Source organism: Solea senegalensis, linkage group LG19, assembly GCF_019176455.1.
Source record: "Solea senegalensis isolate Sse05_10M linkage group LG19, IFAPA_SoseM_1, whole genome shotgun sequence".
In the NCBI taxonomy this organism is placed as follows: Eukaryota; Metazoa; Chordata; class Actinopteri; order Pleuronectiformes; family Soleidae; genus Solea; species Solea senegalensis.
Window position 1 is genome coordinate 12,967,608 of NC_058038.1, and position 16,532 is coordinate 12,984,139.

Below are 16,532 nucleotides of genomic sequence, written 5' to 3' on the forward strand. Positions count from 1 at the left end.
ATGTTTTCACGGAGAAAAAATCTGACTGCCTTGTGTAAGTAGCAGAGCGAGTTGACCTAGTTTTTTTTTTTTATATTGAGATGGGAAACTTAACTCAGGATAAGAGTTCAGTCCCTGCAGACGTCTTAACCCTTGTTGAGGGTGTTTTAAAAAAAAAAAAGTTTCTTCACCCCCAGTGCTCACTAGTTGCAACATGAAAGAGAAATAACTTCATCTCGTCAACTTTGAAGTGAATGTTGTCATCTCAGCTCTGGCTTTAGTACTCCCACTTCACCTCTGCCAGTTCACAGGGGTGTGTTTGTGTGCGTGTGTGCTGTGGAGGGTGGTCACAGAGATAAGGATAAGGTTGCCATAGCAATCGCCTGCCCCCCTCCCTCATATTAGAAACGTCATTTCTTTGGCAGTGACTTCATCAGCGGTCACTGTCGGTCCTGACACTATACGTGAACCACCGTGTGCGCTGACTGTGCATTAATGTCAGCTGACATTTCGATGCTCAGATGCTTCAGGCTGATGGACGGAGACAGCGGTGATGGGCAGCATATTAATACGGTGCACCACCTCACATCTGCTATCCCTGTCCCACAAATGTTATAGGAAATAGTTTGTCAGTGTTGATTCACAATCTGAAGTGAGGTGGCATCTGGCTTTGACGTTCTTCACATTCTACAAGTCTGAGCAGATATCTGACAGACGCCTGCCTCCCTTAGTTTGAAAAAACATGAAGGAAGCTGTAAAGGAAAAAATGGGAGAGAAAGAAGAAAAAAAAACTGCTGCAATAATCTTCACTGTCTGTCACTTTGAAAGAGGCTCATGGCTCCCTCTGCTAGTGACAAGCAGTTGCAATCATCTTGCTAAATATGTAGAAACAATGACATCAAATTATGCACTGCTGTGTACCAGAACGAAACCTTTTTTTATATATTTATAGAAATATCTCGCTTGAACATCCCATCATGAAAAGGCTTCTTTTTTTGAGTTGTTTGGCATGTTTCCATGAGAATATGAAATAGAATATTGGGGTGAGAGCTATGTCAAGGGGGGGATTGCATTTGAGTATTAGGAGATGTTTGCACACAGCCTGAGCCTGCTGGTTTCTTTCCATGTTGTGTTTTTCTCTCTGGATAGATGCACGTGTCCCACTTAAATGGCAACTCTGTGTGAAAGTAAAAGAAAAAAAAGACACAACCAAAACCTGGAAATGGTGCAGACTTCACTCTCATGTCTCATTGTCTTTGCATTGAAAGATAAAATCCTTCTTCAGCACGAAATTTCACCAAAACCACAGACAATGCTGTGTGTGAATGCAAACTGTTTTCTAGATTATTGTGAGAATAAAACAAACTGTTTTTGTTTTTTTTAATTCTGTGGATTAAAACTAGATTTTCCACTAAAAAAATGACCATAAGGACAGCAGAGTGTGTCTGGACACAGCTATTTAACATTAACACATCAGTCATAACTCTCAATGTTTGGTTAAATGGAGGATGAAGCGGTAGAAGATGGGTGGATGGCTGGTTTATCCTTGCACTTTTCAGAATATTTAGAGGCAACACAGACAAAATACGCAGCAACACCACCAGACAGAGCTTTTGGAGCATTCACTCTTTTATGTGTTCTTGTTTATCATCTTTAAGCCTTTGCGCGTTTAAACAGGTTATAAAAAGTCAATGAGGCGTTCCTATAGCGTGAGACCCGAGTCCCCTGGGAGCTGATGACGCGGTATGAAGCTGAATAAGCGCAGATGATGAGCGGAAGCGTCGGTGCGCACCTCCCCACTGTAATCTGGCTGAGCAGCAGCGTCGCTGTCTTTTCAGCACCGCTCACTGACACACTAACCAAGCGGAGAGGAGAGGAGAGACGAGCGAAACTCACTTCCCTGCAAACCAAAGTGGATTTTTAAACGATAAAACAGCACCATGCAACTTTTGCTTTTCTTCCAGGGAAGGAAATAAGAAACCCAGACTTTAAATCATCTGCTGAATGTAAGAGTTTAGGTTCATTTGTTTATTTCTCCTCAGACAGGACTGTCAAGTGTATTTTTTTTATAAACTTAGTTTGATCTTTTTACTTGAGAGAGGTTTATTCATCAGTGCTTTGAGGAGTCGTTTGTTTTTGATATATTACGCGGAGTTTGTGATCCTATAGTCGGGATGCTGACTTTAGTGGTTGGACTGCTGTATCTGGTCAGTGGACGCACAGCTCGGAGCCAGGATGCCACAGGTAGCCGCTTCGTTTGTAACGCCATTCCCCCGGGTGCAGAGCCAGGCTGCGGGTATATTTCTGCGGGAAACCGCGTCCAGAGCAACAGCCCCGTGGAGGACGAGTTGCGGAACACGATCATCCAGCTGCGGGAGACCATCCTGCAGCAGAAGGAGACCATCGTGAGCCAGCAGGGAACCATTAAGGAGCTCAACTCCAAGCTGACGCGCTGCGAGGTGACAGTTGAAGTGTCGCCCCAGGGAAAGTCCCGAGTGCAGGGCTCCAGACGGAAGGACTACGGTAAGAACACGATGGGCGACCTGCCCCGGGACCCCGGCGAGACCATAGACCAGCTCGGAAAGACCATGCAGAGTCTCAAGGGTCGTCTGGAGAACTTGGAGGTAAGATGGCACAAACGCGCAGCTCGTGCGTAAACGTGCCAGAAAACCACTTTCCCTTCATTTTCTACCCTAAGCAAAAAAAAAAAGATAACATTAACCAGCACAACCTTTAAACAACGGCATAACATGTTCCATGCACTTCAGCATCAGCAACGTCTTTCAACCTCTTCCCCAGTAACACAACTCACTGTGGAGCAAACACACGTGAACACACTCAGCACTGCATTAGTCCTCTCACCGGGTCACGTGACAGATCAATAGTGATTTTTTTTTTTAATATTATTATCATTATTGTTGATATAATATTAATAAAGTATGTGCTGGATCCCACAGAATAAGTCTTCAGTGTGAAACAAGCGACACAGAAAATCCTGTAATCATGTATGTGGTGCAGTGCATCTTTGCATTATTTATGAGTAGTGTGTGTGTGTGTGTGTGTGCGCGTGCGCGAGTGTGTGTGCGTGCGTGTGTTCCACATAATGTTTTAAATTCGCCATCATGTGACTAATTAGTCAAAGCAGCTGATGAAAGTCTTTCTTGCAGATTCCAATGAGTCCTTTCTTTAGATTCTGCTCTACGCATTATTTCTATTACAGACATTGACTAATACTGAGGTCACCTATAGTGAAGTCCTTTCAGAGGTTGATATAAGCCTTGGCTTTATCTCGTATGTCATTTTTCACCATATGCCCTGAAACCATAATCAGTTACAATACTTGTTATTTCAATTCAAGGTTATTTTATATTCAGGATCCACTGATGAACCTCCATCTCTCTCTCATGAATTGCAAGCTTTAATACCTTTATCATATGAAAGCATGTAGCCTGCAGTTGGGCAGGACACAGGACTTATTATGCTTCATTTTAAATACATATGTATAGTGAGCTGCATCTGCTCCACATAATGATTTTTGCGAGCCCAGCGCTGCTGCTGTGGCTCCCTGGAGCAGGACCTCTCTCACGAATCAAGGACATCTGCATAATGTCAACAGTTGCACTCAGGACCTTGTGTTCATATAGCTTTCCTTCCTTCAGTGGCACATCACCAGGGACACCTGGTAACCTGGTAACCAAGAAAACGAATTAGACCTCGTACACATGTGTCTGAATCTTAAAGTGGACCAGATACTATGCAGGGAAAAATCATCAACTTTAGAAATGAACATCTGATAGAATTTGTTTTCTCTTTGTGCCACAACGGCATGTGCAGTTGTTGTCCCCCTTCCCAAAGAACATCTCTGACCATGCCTGGTGTGAACTCTGTGTGATGTCACATGTGGTGCCTACCTATTAATACCCAACTCAGCCATTGGTGTTTGGCAGGTCACCAATGAACGTCTGCTTCAGGGACACATTGGCTTCATGTGATTATGTCTGTCCCAAAAAAAAGAAAATCAGGAAAATGAGAAAAGATCAGTCCTGTGACGTGCCAAGGCCGTAACGTACTCAAACACAGTGTGGACCCAAATGCACGAGGCGGAAGCAGAGTCCTCAGTTCCGACAAAGTCTTACTCTTGATGAGGTAATGATTCCAAAACAGGGTCAGACGAGAGTGAGCCAGGTACAAGGAACAAGACGAAGCAGACATGGAAATCCAAAAGGACGAGGAAACACACAAGACGCACTGGCACAAGACAAAGGGAGGATTTAAAGGAGCAAGAAGTGATTAACACCAGGATCTATCTATCTATACACACATACATTATATATCCACCTACGTGCCTACTAACTTACCGACCTACCTGCATACGTACAATTACATATACTGAAATTCCTACCGCCTACATACATACATACATACCAACCTACATGCCTACTAACTTACCCATCTACCTACCTAACTACCCATACACACACACACATCTACATTCTCTGTTGTGCTCACTTGCAATCTCTTCTTTCCTTTTTTGCTTCGCAGCAACAAAGCGTTCGTCTCCCCAGCACCAACGTGTCAGCTGCAGGTGTCTCCGCTCTGACTCCTCTGCCACCAGAGCTGCGGGAGCTGCTGCGGCAGCGTCTGGAGGCACTGGAGACCCAGCTCCTCCGCAAGGTGGCTGAGCTGGAGGAGGAGAAGAGCCAGCTCTACAATGAAACAGCGGCCCACCGCCAACGCACCGAGAGTACTCTCAATTCCCTCCTGGAGAGGATCACCGAGCTTGAGAAAAGTAAGCGATATAATGGGCGCTGTGAAATGTTGGTTGGATTTAATGCCAGACTCTTTTTTTTTGTTGTCTTCCAGATTTAGCATTAATTAGTCAATCCCTGTGCAAAGATCTGGTGATGCAAGTAAAAACCTAACAGCATCGTTTTTTCTTAGAACCATTCTTAATCCATTTCCCGGTCTTTAAATAGGACTTGGAAAGCAACACTGACTGCTTAATTAGTTTAAGAAATATTAGAGTGATGTCCACACTCTAGGCTATCACTTTGAAGTCATGTCAAAATAACAGAATATATCTCCGCCCAAAGGAAATTTATTTTAGCAGATCATCTCTCCACTCATCACAGTCGACTTTTCCATGTCCGCCAAGGCGTAGGTGAATCAGTCACTGGCTGTTTTTAGGGTGTAGAGCTTCCGTTAAGAGACAGCACACTTAATATGTGTACAGCTGTCATTAAATAAATATTGCCTTTGTGTGATTTATCATGTTTATGTCAATACAAACACATTTTGTTTACTATTTTTCTTCCTCTACGTTTTGTATAGACCAATGGGGAAAAGTGGTTTGATTGTTTCTTCGCAGATAAACCCTGGAGCCAACATGAGTCTGTGTTATAAACCTGAGAGAAATGCTGGAATCCAGATGAAATGTGGTTCTACTACATTAAAATATGCAGCATGTGTCCTGGGTGAAACCCACTTTGTCTTGTTTACTCTCTAGCGAGATGTTCTTATTCTATGTCTATGAAAAATGAAATATCTTGGAATCTTTGATCAGAAGCCACATCATTTTTAAACTATGATCCACTTAAACTGGCCCAGTATAAACAGGGTCAACTAAATTGCCCCAGTATGAAATCCCCGAGTGAACTAAAGCAGTAGTCCGATAATAACAGTAACTTATATGTGTTATTGTTGTGTGATGTATATTGTTTTTGTTCTCTGGCCGCTGACAGACCGCTTGATAGAATGCAAACTAGTCAATCTTTCTCTTGAGCTATTTCCCCAATTATGTTGCAGTGGCAACTTAATCACTGGCTGTATTATGTGCATAGAAAACTTTTTGTTTCCCAGACACCTCATTCATTAAAGGCAGCCAGGCTTACAGCACAGCAGGCAGTTGGGGGTATACTTCCCACATAAGGCTCTTACAATTCTCACCTTCATCTGCCGCCCTTTGTGTTCTCCTTGTCACTCTCTCAGGTAATAACGCCTTCAAGTCACCTGAGGATTTCAAGGTGTCCCTCCCTCTTCGTACCAACTACCTGTACGGCCGCATCAAGAAAAGCCTTCCAGAAATGTACGCCTTCACCGTCTGCATGTGGCTCAAGTCCAGTGCGAGCCCTGGCATTGGAACCCCCTTCTCTTATGGCGTACCAGGCCAGGCCAACGAGATAGTGCTCATTGAATGGGGAAACAACCCTATTGAGCTACTGGTGAACGATAAGGTCAGTCCGTGATGAAAAAGTGGCGCCTAGCGCGACTTCTTCACTATTTCTGATTTGATGTGTTGACACCAATGCAAGGACATGCAGCTGTGCTCGGATGCTAATTTGACTCAAAGAATGCACGAGCAGGCTCCATGGTGAGAAACAGCATTTGTTACTTAGTAACACAATAACGCTGCAACTGAGCGGAGATTCACTGATGATGATTCACTGACCGTCAGCTCTGAATATTTAATTTTGCCCCCCTATAAACATTTAATATCACTGACCCACATTCCGCGCACACCCAAGAAACAGAGAAATTCATTAGAGAACGTGCGCCGCCATGTGCATGCTCATCTGAGGCTCTCCTCTATGCTTTCTGCAGGCGCTGTAATGAAGCTCCACAGTCGCACACTGCGCGCCATTCACTCAGCAATGTGAATTTCAATTAACGCAAACAGAAAACAAAGTGGTGGAAGCGGCGATGAATATTTCACAGCGTTTAGCCTAAATGGGAGGAAAAAAAAAAATTGTTATTACGTCCATGTAAGCTGAAAGACACAACAACAGATTTTCCTGATGGCACAGCTGCTTCTGCAGCAGTGCCATGTTGGATTAGGACAGATTTGGGGGGAAAACAAACCGTGGCTTCCTGTCTTCTTTTTTGAACCCCAATGTTTTGTTTACGTTGGGTGTTATTGGTACAGGCAGGTCTCCTCACAGCTTTTCCCCCGTCACCATGCATTATACATGTGCTCGAGACAGACAGATGAGAGGAAGATAGCAGGAAGAGTGTATGAGAGACAAAAAAGGAGGGAAAAGGAGGGCTACGCAGTGGAAAAGCCGCAGAGCTTTGGAGGTGATAGAGGGCTGGGGAGAGCGAGCGAGGGGGGTGGGGGGTTGGGAGAGAGTGAAAGACCAGGCATTGCCAGGAGAAGGAATACAACTGTGAAAGAATGCAGCAAATCAAGAAAGCAGCGAGTGAATATGAGCGGCATCGCATCCATGTGTTGGACTTGTTCACAGTAATAACAGGATCTACTGGGGCACGTTGTTCATTGGGCTCACTTTGCTGCATGCTAAGAGGGAAGCTGCCTCAACAATATTAAAAAAGTGCAGCGTCGTCCGTATTTTGTATTTGTGGGCGGTTATGCAGGCAGAGATTATGTGTTGCTGTAAAACAACATCTTAACCAGGATCCTGTGTCTCTTTTTTAACGTCATAACGTGCTTATGGTACGTCCATTTTCTGTTCAAATGTGGCTGTCGGGAGTCTAGTATTCACTGGTCTTGGACCACATTGGCACTGAGTTCTTCTGGCAATAGTGCACATATTAATCTGATGGTTCAAGCTTCATAAATCTGTTTTTTTGGGGGTTTTTTTAAGGAAAGAAAAAGCACATTTGTGCTGATTTATCACTTGTATCACCCTTCACCGCTTCATTTATAAAATACACTTGTGATTTGAAACATAAATGACTTTTTCCCGCTGCAAAATAAAATGTAAAGAAGTAGTATTAACATCCAGATGTTGCAAATGTTGGCACAGAGAATGACAACACACGTGTGCTTTTCCTCCCGCCGTGTCAAAACTGTCTTGACCACAAAATTGTACACGTCTATGTGTTCTGATAATTTGTCGTGATTTAAAGGAATAAGTCAAATTTTGCCGCGCGGATGATGTTTTAATGAAAAGCTCAGTAACGTGGCTGTCATATATTACGCGCTGCTGAATTTTTGGCAAAGTTTCATTTTCATTTCGAGTCTGTAAATCTTTAAAGAGCCAGCGAGGCTGACACTACTCCAACTCAGACAGACTTTGTAATAACACTGCCGCCATTCCCACATGTACAGTCCCAACTGTTGCAGCAATGTCACCTGGCAGCCCTAACCAGGTGAATTGCTTTTATGATTGCAAACACCTTGGTTAGTGAGTTAATGTACATCTGCAACAAAACGTCTGAGTGTGAAGCAGTATTTGAAAAACACTAATGAGTTGTATACTCATAATTGGTGCTGTATCCTCAGAGGACAATGATCTCACTGTTTTGTAGAAAAAAAAAAAAAACATTTGTTCCACTTTGATCTGATGAACAAAGCAGGACACAATTTTGCTATTAGCAACCCAACAGCTTTGAAGGATGTTTTACCCCTTGATGTCACCTGGGTAATCTAAATTGTATGTGCCACACGAGTCGGGCCCTCTGGGAATTGCAGCGGGCCGACTATTTGAAGCCACTAACCTTTCTAATTGCCACTCTCCATATTCCTTGAACTTTGGCCCCTCCCTCTCTGCCCCTATGTCACTCACCCTTTTTGCCCTTACCATCTAAACAGGTGGCGCAGCTCCCGCTGGCAGTGAGTGACGGCCGCTGGCATCACATCTGCATCACCTGGACAACCAGAGATGGCTTCTGGGAGGCGTACCAGGACGGGGAGCGTCTGGGCACCGGTGACAACCTGGCCCCCTGGCACCCAATTAAACCTGGAGGGGTAATCATCCTTGGCCAGGAGCAGGTGGGAGCAGTAAAGAAGCTTGGGTGTTAGAGTTAGTGTGTGTGTGTGTGTGTGTGTGTCAGTACGACCTGTGTATTCTCCCCTGAGCCCCGAGCCAGTGGCACAGAGCAGAAAACACAGGAGAGCGGGCAGAGAGACTCTTCTCACGCTATCGTGGCCTTTTCAGTCTTACCTCATTCATACTTGTGCAGAACTGTACCTTTATTCCCTTGGGAATTGCAGACGCAGGGTTATTCTGACGCTTAGTGTCATGGCAGTTCCATGTATGCTTTAAGAAATGTGCAGTGACGTCAGCGCAGTCTCCACAGAGAGCAAGTTTCTCGTACTTGAATTCGTTCGGAGCCCAAGGTGCTCTGTGCTGCTTTGAGTTTCAGTCACACACAAGGTGAGATTTCTTCAAATTGCACAATGGTGGCGATTGCGCAACACTTTGATGTGTTAACGTCGCAGTACACTGACGCGTACCCAGCGTCGTTTGGCCGACTGATGAAAATCAAATAGAATTGATTCATTTTCATTCACTTCTGTTTACATTTTTTTTTTCCCCCTTCAGAAGTAAACTTTCATCTTCTGCTCTCTTTTCAAAGGACATAGTCGGTGGCCGCTTCGACGCCACGCAGGCCTTCGTGGGGGAGATGAGCCAGTTCAACATGTGGGACCGTGTCCTAAGGCCTGTGGACATCGTGGGTCTAGCCAACTGCTCAGCTTACATGCCTGGCAATGTGGTCCCTTGGATTGACGCTAACGTGGAAGTGTTTGGCGGTGCAAGTAAAGCAGCCCTGGAGATTTGTGAAGATCGTGCTTTTGATTCCTAAAGGATCTTACATAAGGAATCCAGTATGGTCACTGGGATTCAGAAGCAAAGTATTCCGACTGTTAGTTGCTTCTGTCAAATCCCAGAGGAAGGCGGTATCTGCAACCATCTTTACATATTTATATGTTTGCCTGTGTAGTTTATTGGGCTCACATCTTGATGTGTCTATCCAAATTAAATCCTAAAGACATTACATGAATGGTAACGACGTGACATGCTGTCCTTCTGTGTTCCCTCCTCAGTAGATCGGCTTTCTTTCAACTCCTCTCTGAAAAACTGCTCTTTTTAGTTGCAATCCACACACACGCTGACAATGCTGCACTGTATCTGTGGCGCATGTGCGCTCAAACAGACTTTGATGCACTACGGAGCGGCGCTCCTGACGTACAGGGCGCACTACATGCTGTGAGCTTCCTCACTGTATGAGGAGCAGCGAGACATCAAACCGCACGTGGAGCGAAATGAGATGGATGCTTGCGAGCTCAAACAGACCGGCAGGCGTATCCCTTGCACTGCTGGTTGTTTTGAGGCATCCCAGCAGACAAGATTGTCTAACATGAGTGTGTGTGTGTGTGTGTGCATGAGGCTAACTGGTGAATGGAAAGTCCAGTTCAGGAATGACGGCACATGCTTTCTCTTAATACACAGGGGGCTGGGGGTGGGGGAGGGGGCGGTTACCAAAAACAAATCAATGCAGCGTGATGGTGACATTACGCAAGAGTGAGAGAGCGTGTGTGTGTGTGTGTGTGTTCATGTGCATATGGCTTGTCGTGCGTGTGAAAGGACCAGAGATTATGAGGGAGGGAGGACATTTTCAATCTTGTAAATCTATGCCTAATACCCCCCCCCCGAGCAGCTGCCATATCCCAGCTTTATGGATGGGGTGGCTCTGTTCAGGTTAATAGCAGTATCGGACAGCTGCCCAGCACTGGCGTATCGACAGAGCTGTGGATGCCAGCCGAGTGCCCAGTGAGAGCAGGGACTGCGCGTGACCTTCAAGGACATTCCTTAATTCCTTATCTGGGGTTGTAATTATCTGTGTTAATGAACGAGCTTAGCGGCCCCAGATCCACCGCCGCTTCAGTTGATAGCGTTTGTCATAATCAGTGAAATTTAGAGGAGAGTCAAAATGAGAGGTGCACTCTGTGGACATTGTGAATGTCACCGTCAAGAATTGATCTCGATTCATGGATATGATATATTTTTTGAAAGAAATGGGAAATCAAGTAATTGAGGTGCCACTTAGTAAATAAAAAGTGACGGCTTTGCAGGCTTATGTTTCTGTCAGTCCTTGATGTAACGGTAGATATTTTTGATATACTGTGCAGAACACTGAAAACAAAGCTTTTTGATGGGGAAAAAAAAAAAGACAAAAGAGCTTCTTCTCTGTCCTGCTTGTGAACTCCTTACTCCTTAATGGTATAAGAGCCATTTAAAAAAATCAACATTTGAACGAGGAATGACGGGTGCTGGACAGTATAGAATGTTTCACTCAAAGGACTTGAATATGTCAACATGTTGTAATTGTTGCTCTTTTGAGAGTCTGTTCAAAATGTTTTCATGTAAAATCCGAAAAGGTTTTGTACCTGCAGCAAGTGTATTTTTCCTCATTTTATTCCCATTAGCGGCACATTATGTAAAAAATGCAGAAGTACTTAAAAAAAAAAAAGAAAGAAGAAGCTTTGTTTAAATGATGAATGGCCTTTTGTGAGAACCATATGTGCTTTTGCTTGTGCACAGTTTGTATCTTTTGAGAGGCGAAAGAGAAAAGGAAAAACGCTCGTTTTATATTTTGCACCTTTCTGCCACGTGAAAGTCCTTCTCTCACCCAGATACACAGTCAAAGGTGTGGCAGTTATCGCGGCCACTCGGTAAATGCACCGCTGCGGTGATGAGCTCCGAGTGTAACCCTGCCAAGGTCGCGCACCGCTCGTCACTTCAAACTTCAAACTGTGATGGAGATTAAAGCTTGCTATTTTAATGCAACACTCACACAGCTTTTTTTTTTTTTGTGATTGTCCGGGTGGTAGTCACATCATATTTGTATGAGCAGCCATAATACACACCGAAGGATGTGTCCTCTCACCGGGCACTGTAATGCTGTCGACAGTGGAGAAATCCTCCGGACTGGCAGACGTCCAGGTGGAAATGAAAAGGAGAAAAAAAAAAATAAAAAAAGATAAAAAATCGGCCCATGTGGATTATGGGAGCTGCTACAATGTAGGACACTGTGAGCTTTCTCCATTCTCCTCGACACTGTGTGACGGGGGAGGGGGGGAGGCGTCCAACAGACTACTAACAATGTCACAAGTAACAATGTGCAAAATGTGATTATTATTTCATTTCATTTCTCAATTTTACATTGTATCGCTACCGTAACAATGTGCATCTGTTTCTCAAACACAAACGAGCTATTAAAAGGAAATATTTAATAGTTTAAAAACACTTTGGAGAATCTTCTTCTTGCTTTTCGCTTTGATGAAAGAACGACGCGTCCAGCAGGACGGTTATTTCTCTCAAACTCCATGAGGAAGAAGCCCATTTGTTGGGAGAGGAGACATGATGGCCACTGACAGATGTTTGTGCTGGAGCTGATGATAAATTGATTACTGCTATTACGTCATCCCTTCTGCTTTAATTGTGACCGTTCTCCCTCAGGTTGGCGTAAGACAAATTACCTTTCAGAGGGTGTCACATGGCACTAATGAGATCTAACCGAGACGGGAACGGAAGTGAAAACATGTTGCAATATTCCAGTTGTCATCTGTCTCTTTGACAGTGGTATGATTCAGCGGGGTGAACGCTGCATCGCTGCACGTGTGCATGTGACAGAAAGCAGGAGATATCTGAGGAGATATGTTCCAGTTATTGTTTTGCTCCCACCGTGGCAAAGTTTGAAAGGGAGATTTCCCATGAGCAAGTGCTACAGCTACCAATGTAATGATAGCATCACTAAAACTGAATTACCTATTCAGTGGTGTTGCCAGCTTTCCCTTATGATATGTCTTTCCACATGACTGGATACAGTGACATTGACGTATTGTTTTTTATAAAGCTTTCCTTCATATCCACACATCTGACTCCCTCTCTCTCTCACTCTCTGCATCGCCCAGTATTAAAAGTCTGTGAAAATCACATAATTAAAATCTAATTACACTGACTGTATTCGATTGTCTCTGGATACACGTACGGCTCTGCAAGGGGGAGGCAGAAGTAATGTACCATTCTGCTCCTAGCACCCTCTCTTTTGCACACTGGGTCCCTATGGAGCCCTCAAGAACGAGCGCTGTATAAAGATTGGGAGGAAAACAAGTTTCAGTATTGAGTCTGGAGAAGTCCTGTGGCGTAGTGATTAAAGCTTGATGGAAGAGAAGCCTGTGCAGAAGGCAGTGCTGTTTTTTGGATGTCACAGACTATAAGAGAGACCCGCAAACCCCCTTCAGCCTGTATATCGCTGCCTTTATGAAATTATGCATCAAAAAGCGTTCTACTCTGTTCCCATCGTTGGCTCTGTCTGGCAGCCATTTTCAAATTAGCCACAGAAGTGTGCTCACTTTTCAGCCTCGTTTTGTGCAAGGCGATACGTTGCCTCCACCGGATCAAACATAATCAGGTTACTAATATTCACTTATTGTGGGAGGGGAAATGACCACTGTGACTCAGACGATATCGGCTTCACTCGCCGAGAAATGAAACGTTTGTGGAAATGAAAATAAAAATAAAGGTAAAGGCTGAAGATGAAGAAATAAATGAATCAGCACAGGGGGAGGAAACCGCTTCTTTATGACAGTTTGTAATTCCATCCCTCTGAAGATCAAGGAGGCAGTGAATTCTAAATGAATATATTCAATCAAACCACATTCTGTTTGTTTTTTTTAAGTTTAAAACGGTCACTCCTTAATGCTTCATGTCTGCATATAAAGTGTTTAACCTGAGCAGAGTATGCTCTAAATGGCTTTGTCTGATCCCACATCTTGTTGTCTATTTCCACGGGGGGTGTGATGTATTCCTGCAGGGACCATTTACATTCGTTCAGGATTTCTGCAAAAGAAACTTTAATCATAAATCTGAGAGACAGGCAGAGATTTATAATTTTCTGCTTGCAAAGATGAGAGCTTAAATCTCTCTCACCTCCTTATATCATGAACCTGTGTGGACTGCAAATTTAAGCCATCAACTGTGTGCTTCTCTGGCTGCAAATCTCTCACTGTGCTTCACTCACGGTGCTCCGTCATTTGCCCCCAAACATCTGTGTTCCCGTTGGACAAAATAAAACATGATACTGTCTGTCTGCCCGTTTCTTCACTTGATACGGATGATACCTCACCAGACTGGTGTTACTGGGGGATTATGTGGCACATGTCATAATATATAGTGCAATAATCTCCACTACCACTTGTTACAGTGACAGAGAGTGACTGGAAATAGTCATAAGCAACACCGTGGTGTGGTAGATTAAAGTGCCTCACAGCAACACGATGATATCGGTTCAAGTCTCAGCTCGACTGCTGTTTTCTCCTCTAAATAGAATTTAGGTGTGAACGTGAGCATTTCTCTGCAGGTTGATTTTGTCATGACATGTCCAGTGCGCGCCCTTCCTCGCACCCACTGTCAGCTGTCCGTTTCAGCACCTCTGCTGATCCCGGATGGAAAGAGATATGTTGGTAACAGGCTGATTTTGTTAGCTTGGCACGGGTGTTTTTTTCCTTCCACTGCCTTTGTTTTTCTACTGAGCCAAGATAAGTGGCTGCCGCCTTTTATTAACAGTACATGCACGAGCGTGTTATTCTCTAAATCTCTGAAAGAAAGCCTGTTTTCTGAAATGACGCACAAGAACACAGAGCAGACACTAAAGTCAGGACATTTCACACAGGTTTTAAAGGTCCATAAAAAGGTAAAATAGTTACAAGGATCCTTTTATGTCTCCATTGTTGCAGAGCGAGATGTTATCTGGAACAATCACCTTGTTACCAGTATGAATAAAAATGCAAAACATGCACATAAATAAAATCAGTTCTTGACTGGAGATTAGACACAGTAAGTCATCACTTCATTATCTGATGTTGACCGGTGGGGACAGACTTCCATAGTCGCCCGGTGATATGCGACTCTTTGAGATCCTGTTATCTGTGTGGAATATAATCAGATGTCGGTGGCTCGCCTTGCCCCACAGGGGCTGTGGATAAGTGTATTATCTCCATCATTCCACTACTGCTAACAAAGTCACCACCAGCTAACGCTTCCTACCTAGAAGATGAAACCGCCCTCCCTTCAACCCACCCACAGAGCATACACACCGCCACCAGTGTGATTAAGCCGTGCTCTCTACTGACATTAGCAGATCATGTGGTTTTCATCAGGAAAGGGATCTTGGGGACATAAATCCATTTTTGTACGTGTGTGTGTGTGTGCATGTGTGTGAGAGGATATAAATCCACAGAGGCCCTATTTATAGATCCCACGTGGCCGCTTACTATGAATATGAATTTCCTGTTCCCGCTGTCTGGAAATAAGCCCATCCTGCGTTGGATTGAACTACAGAGTCCGGTTTATTTATTTATTTTCTTGGTTAAGAGGCTACAGGTTGACGGTGGCAGATGGCTGAGTTCATGTTCATGAGAGTGGGTTCAAATAAAGAAAACAATTCTTTGACCCTTTGACACTGAGGGAGAGGATCTGTGTGCCTGAGAGGCAGCCGAGATTGACTTTGCTGCCAAGACCAGGATCGTCATGCTATGCATATATTCTAGGATGGATCTGGACGCCACAAGGCCGAGAGGGTGCTGGGCGTCTTCTGTGTGTGCATGTACCGACATTTATATCTCTTAGAGGTCCATGAAACATACAAGTGTATCTTTGGGAGGGCTTTTTCACCTTGTGAGGACATTTTGTCTGGGGTTAAGACCTTGTTTTAGGGTTAAGGTTATCAGGTTTAGGGAATGCATTATGTCTAGGATGCTATGATGTGTCCCCAATACTTTTTAATGTATATAAGTGTGTGTGAATGAAGGAAGAGTTCCATCATTTAATGTGTTAGCCTTGTATGAATGGCACATGAGACTGTTGCATAATCAAGATCGTATGATGAAAGCCAACAAGAGGATATGAAGTTATGCTAAGTTACGGAAAGACTTTCAGGTTGTTCAAGTACAAGTAAGACACCATTTTACTTACCGATAACATTTTCTGCTCTGGATGAAATCCAGCTGCATATGAATATAAACTTCAGAAGTTTGTTGTTATGACCCCAGGGTCATACAAAGTACTTTCTGTCTCTTGTGTCTGTCTCTCCCTGCCTGTGAGTGTGAGTGTGTGTGTGATGGGCTGCCGTTGTACATGGTGGATCGATGTGTTGAGGTGACTCCCGGGAGCTGATCGGTCCTGCACCTATGGAAGCCAGATTATCCCAGCTACAGAGAACTCCCCTTGACTGCCAGCGGACATCGTGTTTAAACTTTAAAATAGTTTGTTTTGTGTGCTGCTGGTGGGAAAAGGGAGTCTCTTTTATTCTTCTTCGAGTTTTCCCCTAGGCCTGGATGTAATAATTATGCTAAAAGTCATTATGGCTCTTGTTTTCTTGCTCTGATGCAGCTTTATGAAGACATTTGCGAGCTCACTGTCTTTCCAAGAAAAAGTAAGCTACGAACATTTCTGACTATCTCTTGGCGGGGGGTATTGTAACACCTTGGAATTTGTACCTGATTGTTCCAAATGTGCATTTGTACACTTTTATTTTGGGATTCATTTAACAAAGACGTTGTAAGAGGTTAAGCTGCGAGCGTTGGGGGTGACTGTGGGCAGATTTTGCAACCATGAAACATGGCTTTGTGCTATGCCAGGCTGCTGGCTGTAGCTTCAAATGCCACGTTCAATTTGGCTTCTCTTATCACACACGTGTACAAAATAAAACTTGATATACAACTGCATTATTGCCACTGACTTCCACGGATCAAATCAGTGCCTGTCTTAGAAGCATTTCAGAGTCCGTGTAAATGTGTGTAAACCTGA

At 44.0% G+C, this 16,532-nt stretch overlaps 1 protein-coding gene across 1 annotated transcript; it reads left to right on the forward strand.

Annotated features, from left to right (window-relative positions):
* Positions 1–1,754: 1,754 nt before the first annotated feature.
* On the forward strand, positions 1,755–12,597 carry nptx2a (neuronal pentraxin 2a). Its single transcript, XM_044051581.1, has 5 exons — positions 1,755–2,603; positions 4,522–4,768; positions 5,968–6,212; positions 8,531–8,710; positions 9,298–12,597. The coding sequence occupies exons 1-5, from the start codon at positions 2,154–2,156 to the stop codon at positions 9,523–9,525; spliced, it is 1,350 nt and encodes a 449-aa protein (XP_043907516.1). The 5' UTR covers positions 1,755–2,153; the 3' UTR covers positions 9,526–12,597.
* Positions 12,598–16,532: the final 3,935 nt, after the last annotated feature.